General features: G+C 45.3%; 2 protein-coding genes across 13 annotated transcripts in view; one reads left to right on the top strand and one right to left on the bottom strand.

The window, feature by feature from the left end:
- Positions 1-1,009: 1,009 nt before the first annotated feature.
- On the bottom strand, positions 1,010-8,413 carry LOC144476327 (putative transporter svop-1). The gene is made up of 11 exons (XM_078193085.1): positions 7,659-8,413; positions 7,184-7,402; positions 6,962-7,124; positions 6,769-6,890; positions 6,050-6,294; positions 5,835-5,965; positions 4,999-5,164; positions 4,798-4,909; positions 4,561-4,720; positions 3,853-3,980; positions 1,010-3,783 (listed from the first exon to the last, which is right to left on the bottom strand). The coding sequence occupies exons 1-11, from the start codon at positions 7,720-7,722 to the stop codon at positions 3,731-3,733; spliced, it is 1,563 nt and encodes a 520-aa protein (XP_078049211.1). The 5' UTR covers positions 7,723-8,413; the 3' UTR covers positions 1,010-3,730.
- Positions 8,414-17,637: 9,224 nt separating this feature from the next.
- The window catches only part of Pip5k59b (Phosphatidylinositol 4-phosphate 5-kinase 59B), a 55,436-nt gene continuing 51,369 nt past the window's right edge, over positions 17,638-21,704 (top strand). For all 12 annotated transcript variants that reach the window (XM_078193404.1, XM_078193406.1, XM_078193400.1 and 9 more), the window contains exons 1-2: positions 17,638-18,163; positions 20,668-20,702. In XM_078193404.1, coding sequence (XP_078049530.1) covers positions 18,052-18,163; positions 20,668-20,702 — 147 coding nt within the window. In that variant the 5' untranslated portion in view covers positions 17,638-18,051. The remainder of the gene's footprint in view (positions 18,164-20,667; positions 20,703-21,704) is intronic.

The raw sequence follows: 21,704 nt of genomic DNA, 5'->3' as shown, positions 1-21,704 counted from the left end.
CTCAATCTAAATCACAGCTAAAGTCTCAAGAACATCTTCTGACGTACTTATCGTTCATGAATCGAACGGGTGACGAGACGCGCGTTCCTGCGAGCCGCGAGAACAAATCGCGGCAGCAGCCAACGAACTTGCCTCCGGCTCGGCTGAATACGGTACCCGAAAGACAATCCGAGCACCGGAGAACAGCGGAGTCGCGCGAGTCCCGGGTCGTTATCGAAGGAGAACGGCTTACGATGTGTCGGTTGATCGCGCGGATTTCGCGGGAAGAGTTAACAGTATCGGGGCCCGATGCGGTTCCGATGCGACTGGCTGCCAGCGGCCGTACCCACGGCAGCGACCGTTTTATTTCTCGTGGAAAAGAAACGATCGGGCGAGTAGCGGCCGTGAAATCGCGATACGACGTCTTCGCGCCCGTAAAGAATTATTAGAGTGCGCCGGGGTCTCGATCTCACGCGAACCGCTCGCTCCTACTCGCTCCTCCTTTTTCTAGTCTTTTTCTAGAAACACTGTCTCACGTGCGCCGAGGATGCGCCGCGAATGCGCCGATTCCTGTGTCGAATCGGCGAAAACACTCGCTCGTTCGGCCTCCGTCGAGAGGAAATCGTGTTCACTTAATCGACCCCACCGATAATTGTTCGCCGGGTGACGCAGCTGAGAGGGCAAGAAGCACTGTTGATTTAGTCATACTCGTAATTGAACGGAAAAGGATGCAGCGTTGTTAAGCGTTTCAATGTTCCGATCTTGCGCCGATTTTCTTGAGCGTTCGGAAAAGTTTCCATTTGCGTTGCATTGCGGTGGAAACGTTCGAAATTCAAACGTACGACTGCTGTTTTGTGCAATTGTTCCAGGTGGTTTTCAGCAATATGATAAGCAGACTGCGGGTCTTTTTGCGAAATGAAAATTGTTTGTAAGGGGTAAGTGTCGCGCAGAGATTTAGTTCTGCAGGTATCGACTTTAACGAGCTGCGGAGAATATGACAATATCTTTCAATTCTTTTAAAACTGTCGCTTATTTTTATTATGCATAAAAATTACTATACAAAAATCATCAGTTTAATACATAGAAAGAGTAGTTCCTTAAAAAAATATATGTAATTTCTCGACTGCACGATAAAGACATATATAAACTAACGAATTTTCTGGCGCAATCAATTTCGACGAATCCAAGGGAAAACGATCTCGACTACAACAATACGTGCAACGTTGCTAGGTGATTTTCATTTTGATGAGACCGGTGATTATCGAACAAAGTCGACCGTTTTGATAAAACCGCTAATTGCAGGCCCGAAAGAACGGCGACGCGAGGAGGAGGGCGGAGCAAATTGTTCGCGGGGCATCTGAATAAGAACGGTCTCCTCGCGGAATAGCCGAGCTTGTTCGCCATTTATATTTAAATTGGACTAACAATGTGGAGCTCTTCAAAGTAAACGGCGCTGCGCGAATGATGGAAAAACCGGGGAGCAATGCCAACACGTTTTTCTCGCGACCGTAACACGCGTTCTGGACGCATGCTCGCCTTCCGCAATTTATTCGGAATGCTGTCTTAGGCGCCACGCGGTTCTTACGCGGAACGGCCGAGAAAACGCGTCGAGTTGTTCTGAACGATTCGGTTCTTCCTCGGTCTCTTTGTTTTCTGTCCGAGAGACAGTCGTGTAAACAGACCGTCGTTACCGTTCACCGCCGGACGCGGAACGCGATCGGTGAACGCGTTTCGCTGTGCATCTACTTTGTAGATTCCGATGCGTTCGATTTGATCCGATCGATTCGATTCGTTCGATTTGATTGGCGAGATTCGTTCGATTCGTTCACTGAGTTTCGTGCGTTCGTTCTCAAGAGTTGGCTACATGCCTGCCGCTAATTGACTCACAACCCGATTTATTTGACTAAGCCAGGTGTATCGACTAATTTAAATATACGAACGTTCCTATGTACATGTGTTCGAGGTAGCAGTCGTCGAAGCTGCCTTCCTGATTAAAGCAATCTTGAAATTCGTAATTAATACAGACATCAACGTTTTTCACTCAGAGAGATGCCGGAGAGGCTAGATACGTTCCGCGTTTTACAGTTAATTAGTGCTATCGACAGAACTGTAAATATTCTTTACTTGGTAGCTGGTTCGCTGTACTGAATACGAAAACTAAACGAAGTTCTACACTGATTCTCCGAGGATGATGATTAAATTAAAATGTACAGTCGATCACCCGTAGACGAAGATCACTTAACTAGCACAGCCCTACGACCGAATTTCCCTGAAAATCCATTACGAACAGGACTTTTGTAGTACAAAGGAAATTTTCTTAGAAAAACTATAATCTATCGTTCTGTACAATGTACATTGCACGTGCTCGAATTATTAGGTAAATAATATTCGGAAAATAATTCCGTTTCCTTATCAACGAAGGTAATGGTTCTGTTTAGAACCAATCAGTTCGATTGTAAACCGTATTGTTACTATTAACACTAGATTTACGGACCCCGCCAAAATGTCGCTGCTTCTTTCATTCATGATTATTCATATTTCAAAAATACGTTTGTAAGTTATTTATTCAATACATGTGTTACTTGCGGCAATTATTACAATAACACTCGTATAACATGAGAATAAATGTCTTATTGTTACTTATACAAACTAATATGACACAGCTGCTTTCAGTGCTCCGAAAACCTAGTGTTAACCTGCAGATTTTATCGTCCGTATTTCGAGATTCGTCCCCAAAGGGTTAAAGAGGCGAAGGCAAGGAGTGGCTAACGTAATCAGCTAGTTAGAGGTTGATACGAGGAAGAAGAGTCCGGAACGATTGAACAGGGACCGTGAAGGAACGCGGCCGATCGCGCCTTGACTTTCTCCTATTGTCGATCGTCCGGCGCGTACATACTAGATACACGCTCGGTTTTTATGGACACGCGTAATTACTCGATCAGCGCGACGCGTTGCCGTTTTACCGCCGCGAAACAGCGCAGCCGCGGCCGCGGACGTGTCGAGAATGGCGAGATCCCGGGCGCGAGATAGGCGGCACGGCGGCGTCGGCGTCGGCAGCGTCCACAAGAAAGCCGAACCCCGAGGTGTGTATACGGGATCGAGACGAACGAGCATGTGGGTGAAGGCTGGAGGGCTCTCCAGGATGTGTCGAAAGTGAAACCCAAGGCCTCGCCGCGTGCGGACGCGCTTAAGGAGTCGCCGCGGCTCGGCGATCGTCCTCGACGCGCTCGATCATCGTTTCGGATCGGTATCGATCTGCGCCGTGGCCGCGGCTGAAAAATCTGACCCCCAACGGAACCTCCAGCCGGCCGATTGTGCAACCGTCGTTCCCCCATGGTGGGTTCTCGCTTCGATGACCGACTCCCCCGGACTCATTGTCGGCGCTCCTCCGTAACCTTCTCCTTTTCTTCTTTCCACTTTTCCACTCGCTTTTACGCGCGCCGATTTTGAAACGCGAGCCGCGAGAACGATCCGCGTGGAAGCCGCGGGAACGATCGCCGACCGAGATTCGGGTGCCCGAGTCAAAAACGAAAGGGACCCCACGATGAAATCCGTACAGGATACTATCAATCAGAGTACCTGCTCTCCACTTGCTAACTTTTCCGCTGAATAACTCGATATTCTGACGTAAACCAAGGGTTCGGGATCCGCTCTCGGTTGGCCCAGTTCCTCGATGGCAGACCACGATGCCTTTCTCGGAGAATTACTGCGGGAACTCCGGCCGGAGTCGTGTCGAAACGTGGGCTCTTCGTTATTCGTCGGTTTTTCGGGACCGAGGTAGCAGACATGTCAGCAAGAAGCAACCTGGAACAGAGATGAGTTACGATGTTTTCGCCGTGCGACTTTGTCCGGGGAATATTCGAAATTGTTTACTTAGCAGGAAGCCCGACAGTGTCAGGATCGGGGCTATGCAGCCGTATGCTAGGAGCACTGGGAACAACACGTTCCCGATCATTGATCCGATTCTGCCGAAGGTCATCACCAGGCTCACTGCCATTGTCCTAGAACGAACCCTCTAATTAATTTTCATTCGTCCCAATGACTGATCCAAGATGAACGGACTGTAAACTTCGTGCTCCCGCTCATCAGATATATATTTGGCCGTGCGGAAAGTTGTTTTGTTTTTTACATTTTTATATTAATATAATGTCAATACGAAACCTACATCGCCGGTCAAATGACCGGTTTTACATTTCTGATTTCACAATTGTTGAATTCATAGAACTACTTCCACTAGAAATTGTTTAATTTGTTTATCTATTCAAACATGCACTATTACAAGAATAGTGACAAAGTTAGATAAATTCTATCTCGTAATTCTTGTAAGGCTACAATTTTAGTCACTTTTAGACTGCAGTAGATATAGCGATAAGATAAGACATTTTGAAATTTCGTTCTGCAAGAGTGTCAAAAAAGCACTCGATTCGGTATTTTGCCAATAAGAATCATAAAAGTTAAAAAATCGTCTTTCACGGTCTGTTCATCTACATAGAAACAACTCTCCGAGCGAGTCAATATTTAATCGATCTAGGCTTCGCGTAGTTAAGACCAGCGAAGATGCTTCGATCTCGGAGTTCGAACCTCAATGACGTTGGGAAGAGGATGACCACTACCCCGACGACGACGTTCATGGCAATGTTCGTCAAACCCGCGAACACGCAGGTTAATCCCAACGTTATCACGGTGTTGGTCGACCAAATAATGTAGACTATGCAAGATAAAGCGGCTCCGTAAGAAATAACTGCAACAGAGCCGATAAAACTGCGATGTAGATATACGGTTCAAACAAGATTATTCTAAAAACAGTGGCACACTCACAGAGCATGGGCCTGTGGCTTAGGATTTGCGAGACAAAGCTGGCTGATATGAGGAGAAGGGATGCCACACTAGATATCACAATGGTATTCAAATAAACGGACTTGCTGACGATCTGGAAACCAGAAAAACGGTCGCAAGTGCAAATGTTTGCGGAAATGTTCTGCGGGGAAATTTCGGGGACAAACTGGACGGGTCGCTTACGTTTCGGCAGGCTAGTTGTTCGACGTCAGCTGCCTTCTGAATAGTGGAGTGATCCAGGATCTCGCAGAACGTTGGATTCCCATCCATGGTGCGATTGTGTCTCGTGGAATCGAAGCGGTCCAGTATAGCGAACAATTGCGGTTGCCATAGCCGAATGGTGTTAAATCTGGCAAGGCCGTCGGGCAAATCAGTGGTCAAGCTCGGAATCGTGTGACAATTATTGGCCGGATCACGCATGGATTTTTTGAATCCGTGATCGGCAGTACTGACGCGGGGAATCGTGAGAAAACGTCGATCGTCGACGTATTTCGCAGAGCGCGAATGGCGACAGCGTGTTCGCAGATAAAATGACCGGCTCGTACGTAATGGCGGAACTGGTTAGCTGATACGTAACTCCTGCACGCTGATAAAACATGTGTGAATGCTTAATCGCGCTCTAAATAGTGGTCGACGCTCGAACGCCCGTTTTCCGATCTTATTGTGGCAATCAATAGGTATTATAATGTAATCCGGATGACGCCGTAAAATTCACTCTATTGCGGGTCGTTAACGGGAGATAGAGCTGCCCGGAATTGCGGGTTGATCTGTTTTACGATTGACAGTGTCGGCTTTCGAACCAAAAGATCCGCTTGATTTTCGAGTAATGCGAATTCATTGGAGTATTCTAAACCGTCGAATACCGCGACTACGAAATTAAAGGATTGAAATCAAGCGGGAACTTTTCGTCGAAGGCAATAAACGCTGTAAACACTTGTTCACGCTTCAACCACTGGAGCGTCAATCCGTGGGCGGACTCATCTCGTTCGTGAAAATGATTAAGATAACAAAACACTCACGCCAGCATCGTCGCGAACTGCATTGAAGTGATCAAACAAAGCCGAGGACCGTACGATAAAATCGCTGTCTTCGTGCTCTTCATGTTGTCGTTCTCCTGCTTCCTTAAGGACTTCTCCTCTAAACTTTCAATCTTTAACGAAAACAATGCGTATTAGCTCCGAGCAAATAATTATTCCGCTGCTTTCCGGCCGCGTCGTCGCGACTTCGCACTCACCGGATATTCGGCGGCAGGTTTTCCTGTGTTCAGCCGATAAATCTGTTGGAAAACTTTCAGGGCCTCGGCGTTCCGACCTTGGGTCATCAGGAACTTCGGGCTTTCCGGGAAAAAGGAGAGACCGACGACGCCGAGAAGTATCGGGACACCGCAGAGGGACAGAAAGATCCTCCAGGAGTTGTAGACGAACTTGCCATCTCCCAGGACTATGGACCAGGACTGGGGCACCACCAGCCATGCTAACGCTGAAACAACATTACTTCCTTAATTTAACGAATGGTTAAGCATCGAAATATATATGGAGTATGAAAATGTATACTGAGATTATATAGATGAAAAAGTTTATAGAAAATTCTGTCTAAAAATGCTCTACATTTAAAAGGAGCATAGTATGTAGTGCATTTATTTTTTATAGTGGAGCTATGCTGGACATTTGAAGACTCCTAATATTTTATATAGGACCGTTATTACTCGTTAACTATTACATTTAGGGTTAATAAGTCTAATTTATTACTTTAGACTTTATTTAATACTTTTTACCCAAAATTCGACATTCTTCCATATTTTAATATAAAAAACATATTCTATTTATGGAAAGAGAATTGACCATCGTGCACAAGTTGCATGAACCAATTCCTATATTAATTTATATATTATTATATATCAATTTAGAAACATAATCTATTCGAACGCTAGGCTTTTATCGGTTATTAAATTACCTGCAGTCACGGTGTTTCCAAAGCTGATGGAGAAGCCAATGATCAACGGGATTCTCGTTCTCGCACTGATCCCGTAGAACTCGGAACAGTACGTCACCGTGGAAGCGTGAGGGCCGCTTATTCTGCGGTAGAAAAGCGACTCGTAGTTGCCGATCAGTTGCGATCCAAAGCTCCGACTCTCTTTCGAACTTACATAAATCCACTCAAGAACTTGAAAAACACAAGGGTCCAGAAGTCCTGCGAAAACCCGGACAGGACGTTGCAAATACCATCCGCCAGGTAACCGTAAATAAACACGGTCCTCCTGCCTCGAACGTCAGCCACGTATCCCCATAAGAAGCCGCTCGACACCATTCCTGTTGACAATTGAGGCATTACTTCCGCGCGAAACGATTGTTCGTTCGACGAAACCCACCCACGAACGTGGCGGCGTTTAAAAGCCCTTTTTGGAAGAACGTGATTCCCAGGTCGCATTCCGCCGACGGCAAAATGATCGAAACGTTCGAGGTGTCGAGACTGGTTGACCAGGTCACAGGTATAATGGTCAGAAACAGCAGATACTGAAACTTCCCGCAGCCAGCTGCGGCGATCGCGGTTTCGAAGTCGGCGTGCTTTTTCTTCGGAAGTTCTCCATCTAGATAACACAATGCGTTACGATACAAACGAAGTTACGTCGACAATAATATCTTCGCGTCTCCAGTGACACCGGAGAAATGTTCTGTGCAGTGCGAGCTGAGCGAAGAATCGGTAGAATTAAAGCGCAGGATCGAATCGGCGCGCGAACGTAGCGACAATCTTTCGCGCAATTATGACTTAAAGACGCGCGGTCGCTAATGAACTTTTGTAGCAAAAGGACGGTTTATTTGGAAACCGTTTAATCATCGACGTACTTGCATCGCTTCTATCGTCCACCGCGTACTTATCCACGACGCTGATTCTAGTGTCCACGGGCATCTTGTGGTCGACTGCAATCTTACATCTGATTCGACGGCACACAAGGCACAGCAGAAAAACCTTCCTCCCTCAGTCTGGATCTCCGGCTTCAATTAATACGTCCAAGCGTGTGTGGCATTTATCTGGGGCCGCGAACGAGTCAATTTGTACCAATAATGAGTCCCTATTGTACCAAGCCCCCTTACACATCAGCAAACAATGTTATCTCGTATGCAAACACAGCCAATAATTTCACGATTTCCGCGTCGAGGAGATCCGTTACATAGTACACTCAAACCAGACGCAACATCGTGCAATTGTTACTTGCGGATACGAAGATTTTTTGGTACAGTTGAACGCGGCCCGATGAAGATGTCACAGACGATGAGACATCGTCGAAAGATAATGTCGCACCGGCGAACGGCTTTCGTTGCTAATTGGTGGCCGATACGGCGCGATCGATGGATTGATCGACGTTACATGGTTTTCGTTTTTATATCGCGATCTGGCTCTTGTCGAGCAATTCGACCTCTTCTGGACAACTGTTTGCACAGTTGGTAGCTTCGGTGTAATAACTCAGCTTGTATATTAACATCTTTTGTCGTTCTCGAAGTTTACGATCTCTTAAATCACTGGTTCCAGCTATTGTGCAAACGCGCTTCTTAAAACATGGAAATATTCAGACGCGGTCCATAAATAACGCCCGCGTCATCCAACTTTCGTAGTCCTGATGAAAATTGAACTCGTTTTACATTGCCAGAAATTGCGTATAATGTCGTTTCCACTTTGTTCGCGAGCTGTCAGATCGTCGCCGTCGGACGGGACGCGACGCGTTCCGGACCCGAAGTCTCTCTCACTGAACATCCTCGTTGCCGAATGAGACGAGCAAAAACACTGAATCCAATGAGAACCGATAAAATTAGTGCGCTATCTCTAGCAACGAATCGTGTAGAGATCCAACGATGATAAAAAGCTCGCACGAAAGCCAGAAAAACATGCCACGTGGCCGAAACGAGTCCGGCGGCGTAACTCGCCGACTCTTTAAATTATGTAACCGCAGGCTATCTTTTCTCGTTACATCGTTACAGGACAGTCGCCGAGCCACAACATCGTGGATTCGCGCTCACGATTTTATTGATCAAATTATGCTTTTCCGTTCACGAAAACTAGTCTCTCTCTTTCTCTCTTTCTTTCTCTCTCTCTCTCTCTCTCTCTCTCTCTCTCTCTCTCTCTCTCTCTCATCGTATCAAAAGCCGCTTCGTACGTTCTGCATATCGCAACGGGTATCCGGCCTTCGTTTCCGATTAGTCGATCGTTGTTGCACTTATGCTATCTTTACGTTGGAATTTGTAACTTTATCGCTTTATCGCGACAAGTGTTAAACACTTGATTCTTAATTAGTCGATTAGTTTACGATACAACTACGTACGTCTCTGGGAATAACAACATTTTCATAATTTCCATGAACTTAGATCGTCCGAACCTTTGGCAAGAGGTGACATTTTTTTCGTAACAAAGATAAATCTCATCTCTTTAAAAAAATTTGACACAGCGCTGAGATCATCGAAATCGATAAAAGTTGAGAGAATTATTGGCGCCACCATAACCCCAATTTTTATGTGTACTCTTTTGAGAGTGGACCGGTGCATCTCGCACCTGTTTTCGAAGCTACAAAGAGAAACAGATTTCTATAAACTAGATACGTTAAAAATCGGGATTAAATAGTTTATCCAGTTGCTGCAATCTGGGATTTCTTTCAGGGACAGTCGACCAAGGGGATTCACTTCATCGTAACGGGTCGTCACTTTCCCCGAAACATTGTCGACTGTTGTTCTTCTTGCATGTCCTTCTCGAACCATTTATCGAGACTCCTCGAACGGTGGCGTCTCTCAGAAATCGGTGACACGATATCATAAATCGTGGCACGTATCAGCGGACGATAAAAAAGCGGCGCAACTGCGCGCATCAGTCCAGATAAGTACTCGCCGCCGTCTATGGCGGTAACGGTATGCAATCTCGGCACCTATCAACAATTGCTGGTTGCCCAAGCCGGCGCGAATAAACGATTAAAATACTTCAAGGTGCATCGGTGCATCGGTGCGTCGGCAAAACAATTCACGCGTTGATCAGGTTTGCACAAGATTAGAACCGGTTGTTGTCTAAAAACTTTTGATTTGCTTAGAATGTATAACTCCAAGTAAATCATCTGAATAATAATATAATATAATATTGTATAACATGATAATAAATCTGAATAATTATCGCAGAAACCATTAGATGCTAGAGCGATAAACAAATTAAAAGAATTTGAGAAAGACGACGCGATGCATTGATTCATTACGATCAATTGAGAGATAACGACACTTAGACGAGTACCGTTTCTCGTTGTTATTTTTCATTCTATTTCAGCGATAACACTATGTATATGTGGTTAAAAAGAGATTATGTGAACCATGCACGATTGGCATGTCAGTCAAAGTGTTAACGGGTCGTTGGGACCGCGTTGACGATCGAACGAGCGCCAGTCATTTCTTTTTAACCGAAGTGGCTAGTTACACGCATCGCGTACTTTGGCCGCTGCTTTGTTCCTTTGTTGCACACCCGATACAGGAAATATCATGTCCACCCTGACCTTACGTTCACGATACCCCCGGCCAGATAGCCGTTGAAAATTATCCGAGATCCTACAAAACCGACGTGACTGCCATTGTCTCCTCGTCAGTCTCGACGCGAGGAGGATTCCGACGCCACTTACCGCCCGAAATTCGACTTAACTATTCGTCGCCGTTGCATCATCCCGTTAGCCGCTGAATCATCCATAACGACGCTAATTAGAGGCAACGAAATTATTCGGTTACGTATTTTCTCTTTACCGGGCATCCTCCAACTCGCAAGCGACATTTTAATTGCTAATAAGTAGTTCGCGGATTGTACGCGATTAAAATATCAGAGTGACGCGATAAAGAGAATCGCAATCACTTTCCTTCCAGCAACAGTCGCAAAAGGAAGTTATTATTATGTAGCTTGGGATATCTTCTTGATAAATGACTGCTGTTGAATATTTGATCAAACAATAGAACCGTCATCCATAAAAGTCATATTTCAGTAATAGAACAGTGTAGCTATTAAGAATTATCGCAGCACAACCGGCGGGACACCAATTGCGTCTTACATGTTGGTTTTGTTATTTTTCCCTTCTCTCTTAACCACTTCCGATGCATGCCACAAGCGTTATGAAACACGCGAAGAATTTATACAGATAATCTGCGTATGTAAATGGAGATAAGAGCATTGACAGCGTTGTGTACATTTCGCCTCGTCCAAGAGAAGTTACGTCTGCCATTTATCTGGTAAAAAGTAATATAGAGCCGGTATATTTTCATTTTGGCGCCGGCGTTGGCAGTCTTAAAAATACACTTGCTTTAAATCAGGCCGCATTCTCCACCGGTTGATATGCAAAATTATAATGGGACTGCGGATCTTTGTTCTATTTTTATAAAATCAATAGGATGAGGGAACGAAGTCTACAAAACGTACTTATCGAATTTTTCGGAAGGCAGAAAAACAAATTTTACAATTAAATATTTATGTGTGGAAATATGTATATTCCTCTGTTATATAATTATAATTTCAAAGAGATGGAACAATGAATTTTATCAGCTCGAAGCTCGCCCCTGGCAAAATAAAACGAGTTCACGTGTTTCTTTGTACCACAAGCGTGCGCTACGCAAAAATCCGCAGACCGACTGCAATATTGCGATCGAAGACGTGAAGATCTGACCTACAATACAGAGACACACCAGCTTCAGAAGTTATGCGATGTTTTTATTCGGCAACGTTTGCGTCACCGTCACCTTGTATTCGCAATGCGAACGTACATGTTTATGGTGTTTGCGGGCGCAGAAGGGATGACGCACGCCGGTCTCTTCGAATCTCTCTCTCGTGATCGGCTCTCCACGCGCCGAAAATCTGATAAGCTCCTAATGAAACTCACCTTCGCGCCGTAATTGCTACACCGACAACGGTACAATACCAGCGTGCGTTCGATACTACCAGCCTCCGCGAAGGTCGCGACACCGCGTCTTCGTTCGAACGGGCGCCGAATGGATCGTCGGCGGAATGTTTCCTCGGGTGGACGTACACGGGAATTCACACAACAAAGGCTGCTCGTCGAAAACATAGATGAAGGGTCGAACAGGTTTTCCGTCAGTTTTTTGGTTCCGTTACAGGGGGCGGCGGATCGTCCTTCGACAAGAAACGCTGATTGGTCTTCATCTTCTGCACGTGGTAGTCCTGGCTGGACTCCTTCTGGCGGCGATACTCCAGCGAGTTCATGTAGTCGGACACCTTCGGCGAGAAAATAGTTACAAGGTCAGGCGGTTGCCGTATCGCGAGAACGCGGGGCTCGTTTCGTCGGAGTAATTAAAGTTTCCTGTTCTAAACACGCCCGGGGTCGTCGTTGCGTGTCAAACGACCTGTTTCCAGACCGTTCAAACGACTCCCTGGTCCCCTTTACCTTTCTAAAATCCTTTTACCGTCGCGCACTCGCCGGTCGGACCTCGGCGACGCCGCCGCGACCGGCCGAGCTTCTGCCGACTCTTTACCCAACCCTGCCGCGATGAACTCTTGTTTATTTCGCGGAGTTTATGAACCGGCACGGCGGGCTCTTTCCGGAAGCTGCGTAAAAATTTTGTCGGATCGGTTTACGGTCTTAGTCTGACACTGAGAAATCGAGGCGTTCGGGAGATACGGGAGTGACATATTCGCTGTTACGGTAGAACTGCATTTGTACGAACTCGGCGGGAGGCAACCAGTTCATAGAACCAGGTAGATCCATGTAACAGGAGGCCGTTGATTATACAAGCTACTTGTCCCTTTCGTTCAAATAAACACAGTTCGCGATACATCGATTTAACCGAACACTTTATCCTAAATGTTCACATAACTTGAGTAACGTTCGACTTAAGTTCAGGTAATAGTTCAGCAAAATCTACCGAGCCTTGAACACGATTACCGTTTACTGTTTCACAGTAACGACAAGATTGAGTGAATATATGCTGGAATAAGGAAGTTTATGAACCTAGGAACATCTTTCAAATATCAAGAAGTGTAAAAGGAAAACGCAGAATGCTGGCATTTTGATTGGATTAATAGTTCCAGCGTTAATAAGTTCGTACTTAATCAATCTCTCGACTATTACGGATCTCTCATTTTCCTCGTAAAATCCGCGGTCTAACCATACAGTATCATGACAGAGCTAATCACCGTGTGATTCATCACGTTTCCTTTAACAATTTTCTACGTTTTCCTCGGTTCTGGGACACTGCTACATTAATTTATGTTATCTATTAATACAAATACGTATATTCATCAGATCGGAAGAGTTAAATATGGAAACTAGAAAATAAGGAATACAGCCGCCCTAATGATCGCTCTAATGGCCGACCTAATGGTCTGGATGTGGTCTACCATGACCGGCTGTTGAAATTGAGGTTGCTCTAAGAACCGTTTTACGAAAATGAAGAAACATAAAATGCACGAACATTCTTCAATGTCTGCATAATGAACACCGCGTTGCGAATTTGTCTCTGGCTTTACTCCTTTTCTAAAAGAAACCGTGAAAGATTTTCTAGCACGCAGCCCGGGTTTAACACCATCCATCAAATTTTTGTCCCGGTGAATGGAAAGCATTATATCAATATCATGTAATTTGATTGAAATACCGTTCATTTTATTATAAACTTTAATTTTATAAATTTGTCACAACCGAGATGAACGAACCGTAACCGAAGCGTGAATTAAGTGTACGCGTGCACGAATAAATATTATTCGATAACGGCATTTATCAGGTTCCTGGTGCAACTTGGACTGGTACAAACACTTGGTTTTCGAGGAAACGGAAAATCTCTAGGCGCGCGACGATAAAAGATCTCGCCGGAACCCGCAACTCAACCATGCGGTCTCCACGGTTTGATCAGTCTGGAAACCTTCGAAATTATCTACTATGTAACCGTTCGACTAAGAAATGATTTCTGCTGTTCGACGCGTCCGATTCTGATCTGACGTTTGTCGATCTTTCCGGCGTGTCGAGGCTAGCGGGATTCGTAGCGGTAAAGGACGATTAATACAGGCAGAATCGCGGCGGGATAATCGGTTTTTCTCCCCCGGGGATGTCGGCTAGGATGAAAAAAGAAGGGAGACGATAAGATGGATATCGGGATAGCGGTGGACACTCGCTAGTGCTTCCGCGACCGGTGAAAATTAATCGAGTCGCGTTGCTGTCCGTTGGTTGACATATCGGCCCCTCTTTCGACTGCCTTCGATGATTTATTTCGCGGCGAAATTGTAGTTCCGCGAATCGTACGTGTAACGTCTTCGTATCCGAACGATCCGAACGAGCGCCAAGAAAATTAGCACAGTTTCGATCACTACAGCTACCGTAAATACACCGGGTAACAGAAAAGATTCCGACATCTTTTAGAAGAGCACAATGTTTTTAAAACTGGACCGAATTACTTGAATTTTTTTATGATGCTAGAGAGATTAGTTTATTGGACAAAATAATTTCTTTAAATTTTGCTGTTATTTCTAATGACAAAAAATATAATATTCACGTTTTCTTATCTTTTTATCTGAGCCTATAACGAGAATTTAAAATCGACTTATACTAATATAGCAATTATATAGTAATGGTAATGTGTAAATAATATGTAATAACAATAACTTGCATGAATATTTTTAAAATGGATATAAGTTACCAAAATGCATTTCTTAAATTTTCGTTGAAAAATATAATTGAAATATACAATTAAAATTAAAAGGATTTTAATCATCGACCAATAAACTAGTCTCCCTAAAATCTCGAAAAATTCCAATTATTTAGTCTTGTTTTAAAAAACATATACCATATTAACAGATGCCCGAATACCCTTTTCAATCCACTATACATCGAACTGATACCAAAATAGGAATTGAAAGAACAATCATACTTACATTCCTATTTATAGTATCAAGAAAATGTTTTGACCAGTGAATGATTTCATCGATGTTGCAAACGGCTGCCTAGTTAAATGATCGTTAGCCCAGCATTATCAGTGTTAAGCAGGCACCAGCTGCTCCTAATTGCTACAGTGTCTGCACGCGCAGTTTAATAATGACAGAGCCTACACGTTACGAACTCCCTTGACTACCCGGTTTCATGAACAACAAAAGAATAAAGGACGAGGCAGACTCCTTCGGAAACTTCTAGAAGGACGAACGTCCTCCCTCGAGGATTCTTAAAGGTTCCTTTAATATCTAAGATTGTCAGAGGGCACTCTCTAAGGGCTTGGACCTTTGTCGACGTACGCTCGTGGTCCCTAATGTGCTTCGATTACTCTCGAAGACACCGACAAAGAACGTAAACGTTTCTTCGCCCGAGATATGTTCCGAAAGAGTAGAAAAATCTGGGTTACTGGCACGTGTTCCACGAGCGGATCGCGCGACATTCGCTCCATTGGAAAGCGACATCGACATTTCGCGAGCACGTCACTAATTAATGCTAAACGCTCGGCCGCGAGTTTGCACGCGCCATGATAATATCCGACGCGTTATTGTTATTAATCGGTTGTCCCGCGAGGAATGTTTGAATCTCGGCCCGCGAGACGCGGCGAGCTCGCCGCTGAAACGTTGGCGATGCAGTGTCTGCGTTGCGGATTCCGCAGACGGGAGGAAAATTGTATCGCTTATCCGAGCCGCGGAGAAACGCGATCGACCGGCTCGGTAATTAATTGTGCGCTGTCCGCGGTAAATCTCGCTGGTCCGCGGACGCATTAAACCGAGACCTTTTATGTGAAAGATTTTACACGATCAATGTGCTCCCTAATGAGCGGTGTCGACGCGTTGGATTAATGACAGCGTCGCCGAGTCATTCCCGGCCGCTCCGCCGCGCCGGCAGACAATTAAATCGAACGGTAATTTACGGCTTGCGTAATAGAGCTGTCGCGTTGCAACCGATCATTATTTTTTCAGGAATTTGGGACTGTCCGCGATACGAATGTTTGCAACGTCGTGAACTTAATTCTCTCCCGTTATGACTAGCGCGCGACACCGTTAATAGACTGGCGATAGGCGAAATATTAACCTCCTTTTCATAGTTCTGATGGCCCCTGTAGATTCCGTAGGATATTGCGCCAATCACGGTCAGCAGGGCCATCCTTTGTACTGCGATTTTGCTTTTGAGCCATTTGAACTTGACCATGATTGACGACAGAAAGTTTTACAATTTCTTGGACGCGCGTAAGTGCATTTTAAAGAGACCCTACCAAAGACAACTTCGGAATATTTCCTCGACCGGTTCAATTAAAAGCTCATCTTGACGCCCGCCGACATTTTCTGGATCTGCTGTTCAACTAAACGGGCATCGCGAACAACTTCGTGGAGGTTATTGTTGGTCGCTACGTTCAACAAGAGCGAAGGTGTGCGTTTCATTGGAATTACACGCTCTCGATCGCATTAGGGGTCGACGGTTTTTTACGATCCGAAGGATATTCAAGATGAATATATAACCGCCACTTTCGCGGCGGACGTAAAACTTGACTTTCCAGACGATAAAGCGATCCCGTTCGAGTTTAACATACCGAGATTTCTAAATCACGCACGATGTCGTCCGCGAGATCGCGTGTCGTCGTCGGCGACCAATTGCGCGAGTCGGTTTTCTTTATATCAGTGTTCAATTAATACCAATCCCATTCGTTCATTGATAAATCTCGTCTTCGAGTTTATGTAACGCCGCGTTTCATCATTGCTTTCTATATTAGTTTTGTTTTCGCTATCGTGAGACAATCTCTATTTCAGGCCGGATGCGGTCATCGAGACACGCTCGTGTCTTCCGGCGGCGTGAAATCGACTACTGTATCTACTGTTGGTAAAAGCTTTCTAGAACTGCAACGTTAATCATTAAATAATCACTTTGCTTCTTTCTTTCGGTCTTGCTTTTTAGAAAAGATATTTATTTTATTTAGCTGGCGTTCATTCAACAGTTGCGACACACTAACATTTTTTCACTATTGGAAAAATTATTATGTAGGTTCAATGTCGGTTCAAACATTTGAAAATGGGACGCAAAAAATTAAGCATACGCTTTGAAAATATTAATGAAATTTCTTTTGTTAGGAAAACTACAACTGTATTGTCAATTAATGCAGCTGCTAATGACCGTTTAAAACATTCTCTGAAGCAGAAGTAGAGGAAATATTGGACAAACTTCCAAAATTTATAACAATCATGTGTTTGATTATTTTACAACGATCAGAAAAGATCAGCCTACTTTTCTGTTTTTTTTTTTTGTACAACAGCCTATTCTTATGAACACGATAAATGTCCATAAGAAGCTGGAAAACAAAAGCTTCAAAATTGAATATTTTTACTGTTCCTGGAAAAAAATAACAAAAACGCTTTTGACTGCCGCCGGCACAATTGTTCTATAGCTGTAAATTCGACACCACCCTGTTGCCACCGGCGAACCAAGGCAGTGGCGCCGTAAGACACATAGAATCGTTTCAACACCTTGTCCAACAAGTTTAAACTTACAACATGTTTTCGTTTACTTCAACGACTTGATACAATTAATAAAACCTGCATTTCTTTTAAGAAGGAACGAGGAACTGTTACATTTGGTAAACACTGTTTAAAATAACCTATTAAAGGGTGCGTTTCAAATTTCTTCTAATAAGCAAATGCAGATAACAAACGTGTGAAATTTGACCGTATTTAAATCCGAATGTTCTGTTGGATGTTACAAATCGGGACAAGGGGTTAACAAAAGTGAGAATATGTTTAAAAAAGCAGAGCGAACCAAGGCGAGGAGGTCATCGAGCGAAGCGCAGCCGCCGGCGGGTTGGTAAGTGCGTCAGTCCGCCGCCAGATGTCGCCGAGGTCCGCGGAAGATGGCGTCCGGTCAATAGGCGAATAGCAGGGAGGCCGGAGGCGCTCTCGAGGTTCGTGGGTGTTCTCAGCCCGGAGCTGGAGAGGCTTTAGGGCCGCGCGCGTATCGTTGCGATTTTTCGGCGAGTGTTCGTCGCGAGTACGGTGATTTCGTAGGAACGGTGCGTGGCGAGAAAACGGCTGGGTGTGTGTTTGAAACCGAAGAGAATAGAATAATGCTCGGCGAGGGACTGCGCGTCTCGTACGCGTCAGCCTGAGCTCTGCCTCGGCGTGTTCGTGCACACCGGACTCTCGCGAAAGATGCTGGCGTGCGAGGCGACGACAGAGGAGGCGCGTTCGCGAAACTGTCAAGAAGATCGTCCTTGCGGCCGTACGTGAGTCAGTGCGCTCTCGGTGGATCGAAGGACGAGAACACGCGCGTACAAAATGGCTTCGGGCGACAATGTGGACGTGATCGAGGTGGTCGAGACGAGCTTCACGGGCCCGACTCTGGCCGCTGAGGATCATCTCAGGCCCGAGCAGTCCGCGGACGAGGACAGTGAGTACAGTTTCACGCGTACCGTCGGCCCGTCGCTCAGCGTCCCCAAGTGTCACGAACATAACCTAGAAAATCGCGAGCCGCGACACCAGACGCTCCCACAGAGACCACGGGCGTCTCTGTCTCTCTTTCTCTCTCTTCCTCGCATCCTCCTCCTCCTCCCACTATCTCTTTTTCTCTCTCTCTCTTCCATGCTCTCTCCAGTCAACCTACCGCGAGCAGACAAGACCGAGAGGAATAGGCGTGATCGATCGATTCCGGACGATCGGATTTTCGTTTCGCTTCCGCATGCCCGCGCCACGCAAACGTCCGTTAGAAACTCGCCTGTCACGCGATCAACCGTACACACGATCCTCGGCCCACGACGGTCCCTACGCGAAGTTAATCCAGTCCGCGATCTGACAGCTGATGGGTGTCACCCGTCCTGTCCGGGCTACCAGAGATGGCAACGGTCTTACACACACCGTCTATAGCCTTTATGCACCGCTCGGTCTGCCGTAGGCCGACCAGCACTTTTTCCCCGCCGGTTTTTATTGAGTCAATTGTCCCTGACATTAACGGAGGCTGGAGTCCAGAGGTTTCTTTTCTAGATCGATCATTTGGGAATATCGACGGCGATAGTTTGGCGATGCCAAGCGGCGGAGTGCCGTCGGTGGCGCGTGCCACTTCCACTGGGTAGTTGTCTCTAGATGGGGATGTTTGTGGGAATTTGCGGGTCTCGGGATCCAGAGGACCGGAAGCACAACTTGACTCTTTTATTGACTAGTTTTGCGACGGACCAATGAGAATTCAAAAATTTAGCTCGTCACGTAATTAATAACTGTTTAATAAATATTTTTCAATTGAACGACACGCGTTTACGAGATTTATACCGTAATTGTTATCGGATGCGGCAAAATTATAGCTTTCGTAGATTGAAGAACCGGAAATGGAGGAATTTCATTCTTGAATTAAATTAATTTTGACGTGCGGAAAAATTATTCCGACACCTAGTATACAATTGATTCAATGAGTCGGAGGGTGAAATTCAACAGATTACGATGGAATAGATTCACCGACAATTCTCTAAGTGAAATATACAAAGTTCGGATCATACGTACTCTAATTAATGCTAATACTAGATCATTAGTCACCGAGCCTATACCTCGATAGGAATAGCTGCTCCAAAATGTCAAGTTCATTGGTTTAAAAGTGGATCACCCTGTACTTGAAACGACTTACGAGACCAGAATAATCGTAATAAAATCGGACCATAGTTACGTTAAACCGTGATTAAAAATTATGAGTCTCTATAGACCGTTTCCTTTAATCCTCTAGCAGAATTAATACCGGCAGAATTAAATTCCGCCCATCTCTGTATAGTGGTTCGCAGAACCGTACGAAGCCTCTTTGTGCTTTCAACGGTTTTTTTCCTCCACCTCATCGTCCAATCGTCGTTAACGCTCGGTAATAGAATTATTTTTCACTTGGCTGGCGCCGCCGTCCACCGCTGAAACGACTTCCACGAAAATCTTAGGACTCATCGGGAAGTCCTGTCTCGTTCCTTGCCTTTCTTTTCGCCGAAAAGAATATATTTCTGTCATCGACCTGCTTCTCAACGAATCACTAAAATGCAACGGCGGCTTTTAATAAATTATCAACCCGTTTCCAAATTTATATTCGGCGATGCGGTTTAAAATCGAACGTTGATACAGCAATAGAAAATGGCACAGGATTGCTATTATTTATCCGGTAGAATCCGAATTCGTTACAACTTGTTGCCGCATTTATTTTCTTCGCGTTTCAAAATTGTATTTGCAATAGTACAAATATTGATCGCCTCGCGCGGCCAAATAATTGCATGGTTCGCAAATGTATGACGCGACAGCGAGCAAACGAAATTATCTTGGTCTCGTATTTACACGAAGTGCATTATCCAAAATGCTCTTTATCAGCGGCCAGGTTTATCGATCGAATTCCCAAATAATATCGGCGCGCCGCCATCTTGCACATCTAAGGTCCGCGCGATTAAACGGCCGCAATCTATATAATCTTCTGAAATCCCCGGATAAAAATCTGAGCGCGGAACTGTCCGATCGATCGAACGAACGATTCCAGAGAACCTTGCCGGTGAATTTCATTGGCGTCCCTGGCGAAAGTTCCGCGGATTGTATAACCGTATGAATCGGCGATCGTCTGAATATTCGGCCGGGCTGGCGTTATAACGGTGCGTTTGACGTTGTCAATAGTGAATCGGCACTGCACCCGGGTGCGTGTGCACGACTTTCGTTTTTGAACTCGGTTAACGTTCCACTTTCTCGTTTCTTTCCCGGAATATGCATCGGCTTTAACTGATCGCAACGGCCATGCGATTCTCGTTCGACCGCGGGCCGCAACTTAAAGAACGGGACTTCAGTTTCATTCACTAATGGCGGACACGAGGTATAGGTGTGCACGGGCCGACTGTTACGTGACCTTATTTCACGCGATCCACACGTTATCTATGCCTTTTCGATCTGTTACAGATAAATCGACGGGGGACAAGGTGACGGCATTTGACGTAAGTTGCTAAACATTCCGCACAAACTTGGACAATTATGGTCTTCGCAGGCCCCGCTTCCAGGTTGCCGCGACTAGGGCTGCAGACACGATCAATCCGTTGATTATTAATCCCGTTCCAAGTTCAACTATTCCTCTGACCTTTTCTATTTCTCGTTTCTCTACGAGCACGTGTACTTTTATATTTTATATTTATATTCTGCGCTCTGATAAATGACACGCAGTGTCGAAGTACTTGTTTGGATCTTCTTTGCTACCTTGAGGGCGCATTACGGTGATCTTATTAAAGCAATCCTCTTGCAGCTCGAGTAACGGGAAACTTCGAACCGACTTCGATTTTTGGTAGCATCAAACTATTCGAACTTGTCCTGTGCAGCCCTAGGCGGGGCTCGGAAGCGGCCAGTAATCCCCGTATGAATTATGAAAGCTTCGACCAAGAGAAATCGAAGTGTACAAGAGAAGCAACGATGTAGGTCGAAAAATGGACAACCGGGCTCGTGGGATCTTGCTGCTGTTTTTACGGGCAGCGAATCGAAAATCGATTCCAGTCGCGGTTAATTAATTCGCCGATGAACTTGTCCCGATAGCGTACAACATGTGGCATTCGTATAATCCGTTAGTTCCGTTGCGTAAATTAAACGTCGAATCCAAGGGGATTCACGGCGCGCGGAATTTATGCAACAATTTAATATTATGCAGTGTTCACGCTCGCATGATTCGGTGCGCGCCGGTGAGCGGAACAGATAACCGATGAGGGCACACTATCGAAATTCTCGAGGCGTACGTATATCGCTCTTCCGCTCCACCGGTTTGTTTCTATGGCTGTTAGGCGAGACCACGTTAGATGCATTCACGAGGAATTTAAATTCGAGCCACAAACTGGGCAGACGATCTGTAAATGTTTCTGTAAACGAATTTTTCTGGGAGAGCAACTATTAGAACGGTCTTAGCGAAAATGATCCATATATGGCTGAACGTTGATTAAAATTGCCAATTCACCGAG

The sequence above is a fragment of the Augochlora pura genome, chromosome 10 (genome assembly GCF_028453695.1).
Source record: "Augochlora pura isolate Apur16 chromosome 10, APUR_v2.2.1, whole genome shotgun sequence".
NCBI lineage: Eukaryota > Metazoa > Arthropoda > Insecta > Hymenoptera > Halictidae > Augochlora > Augochlora pura.
This window is presented reverse-complemented; position numbering and strand designations above follow the sequence as displayed.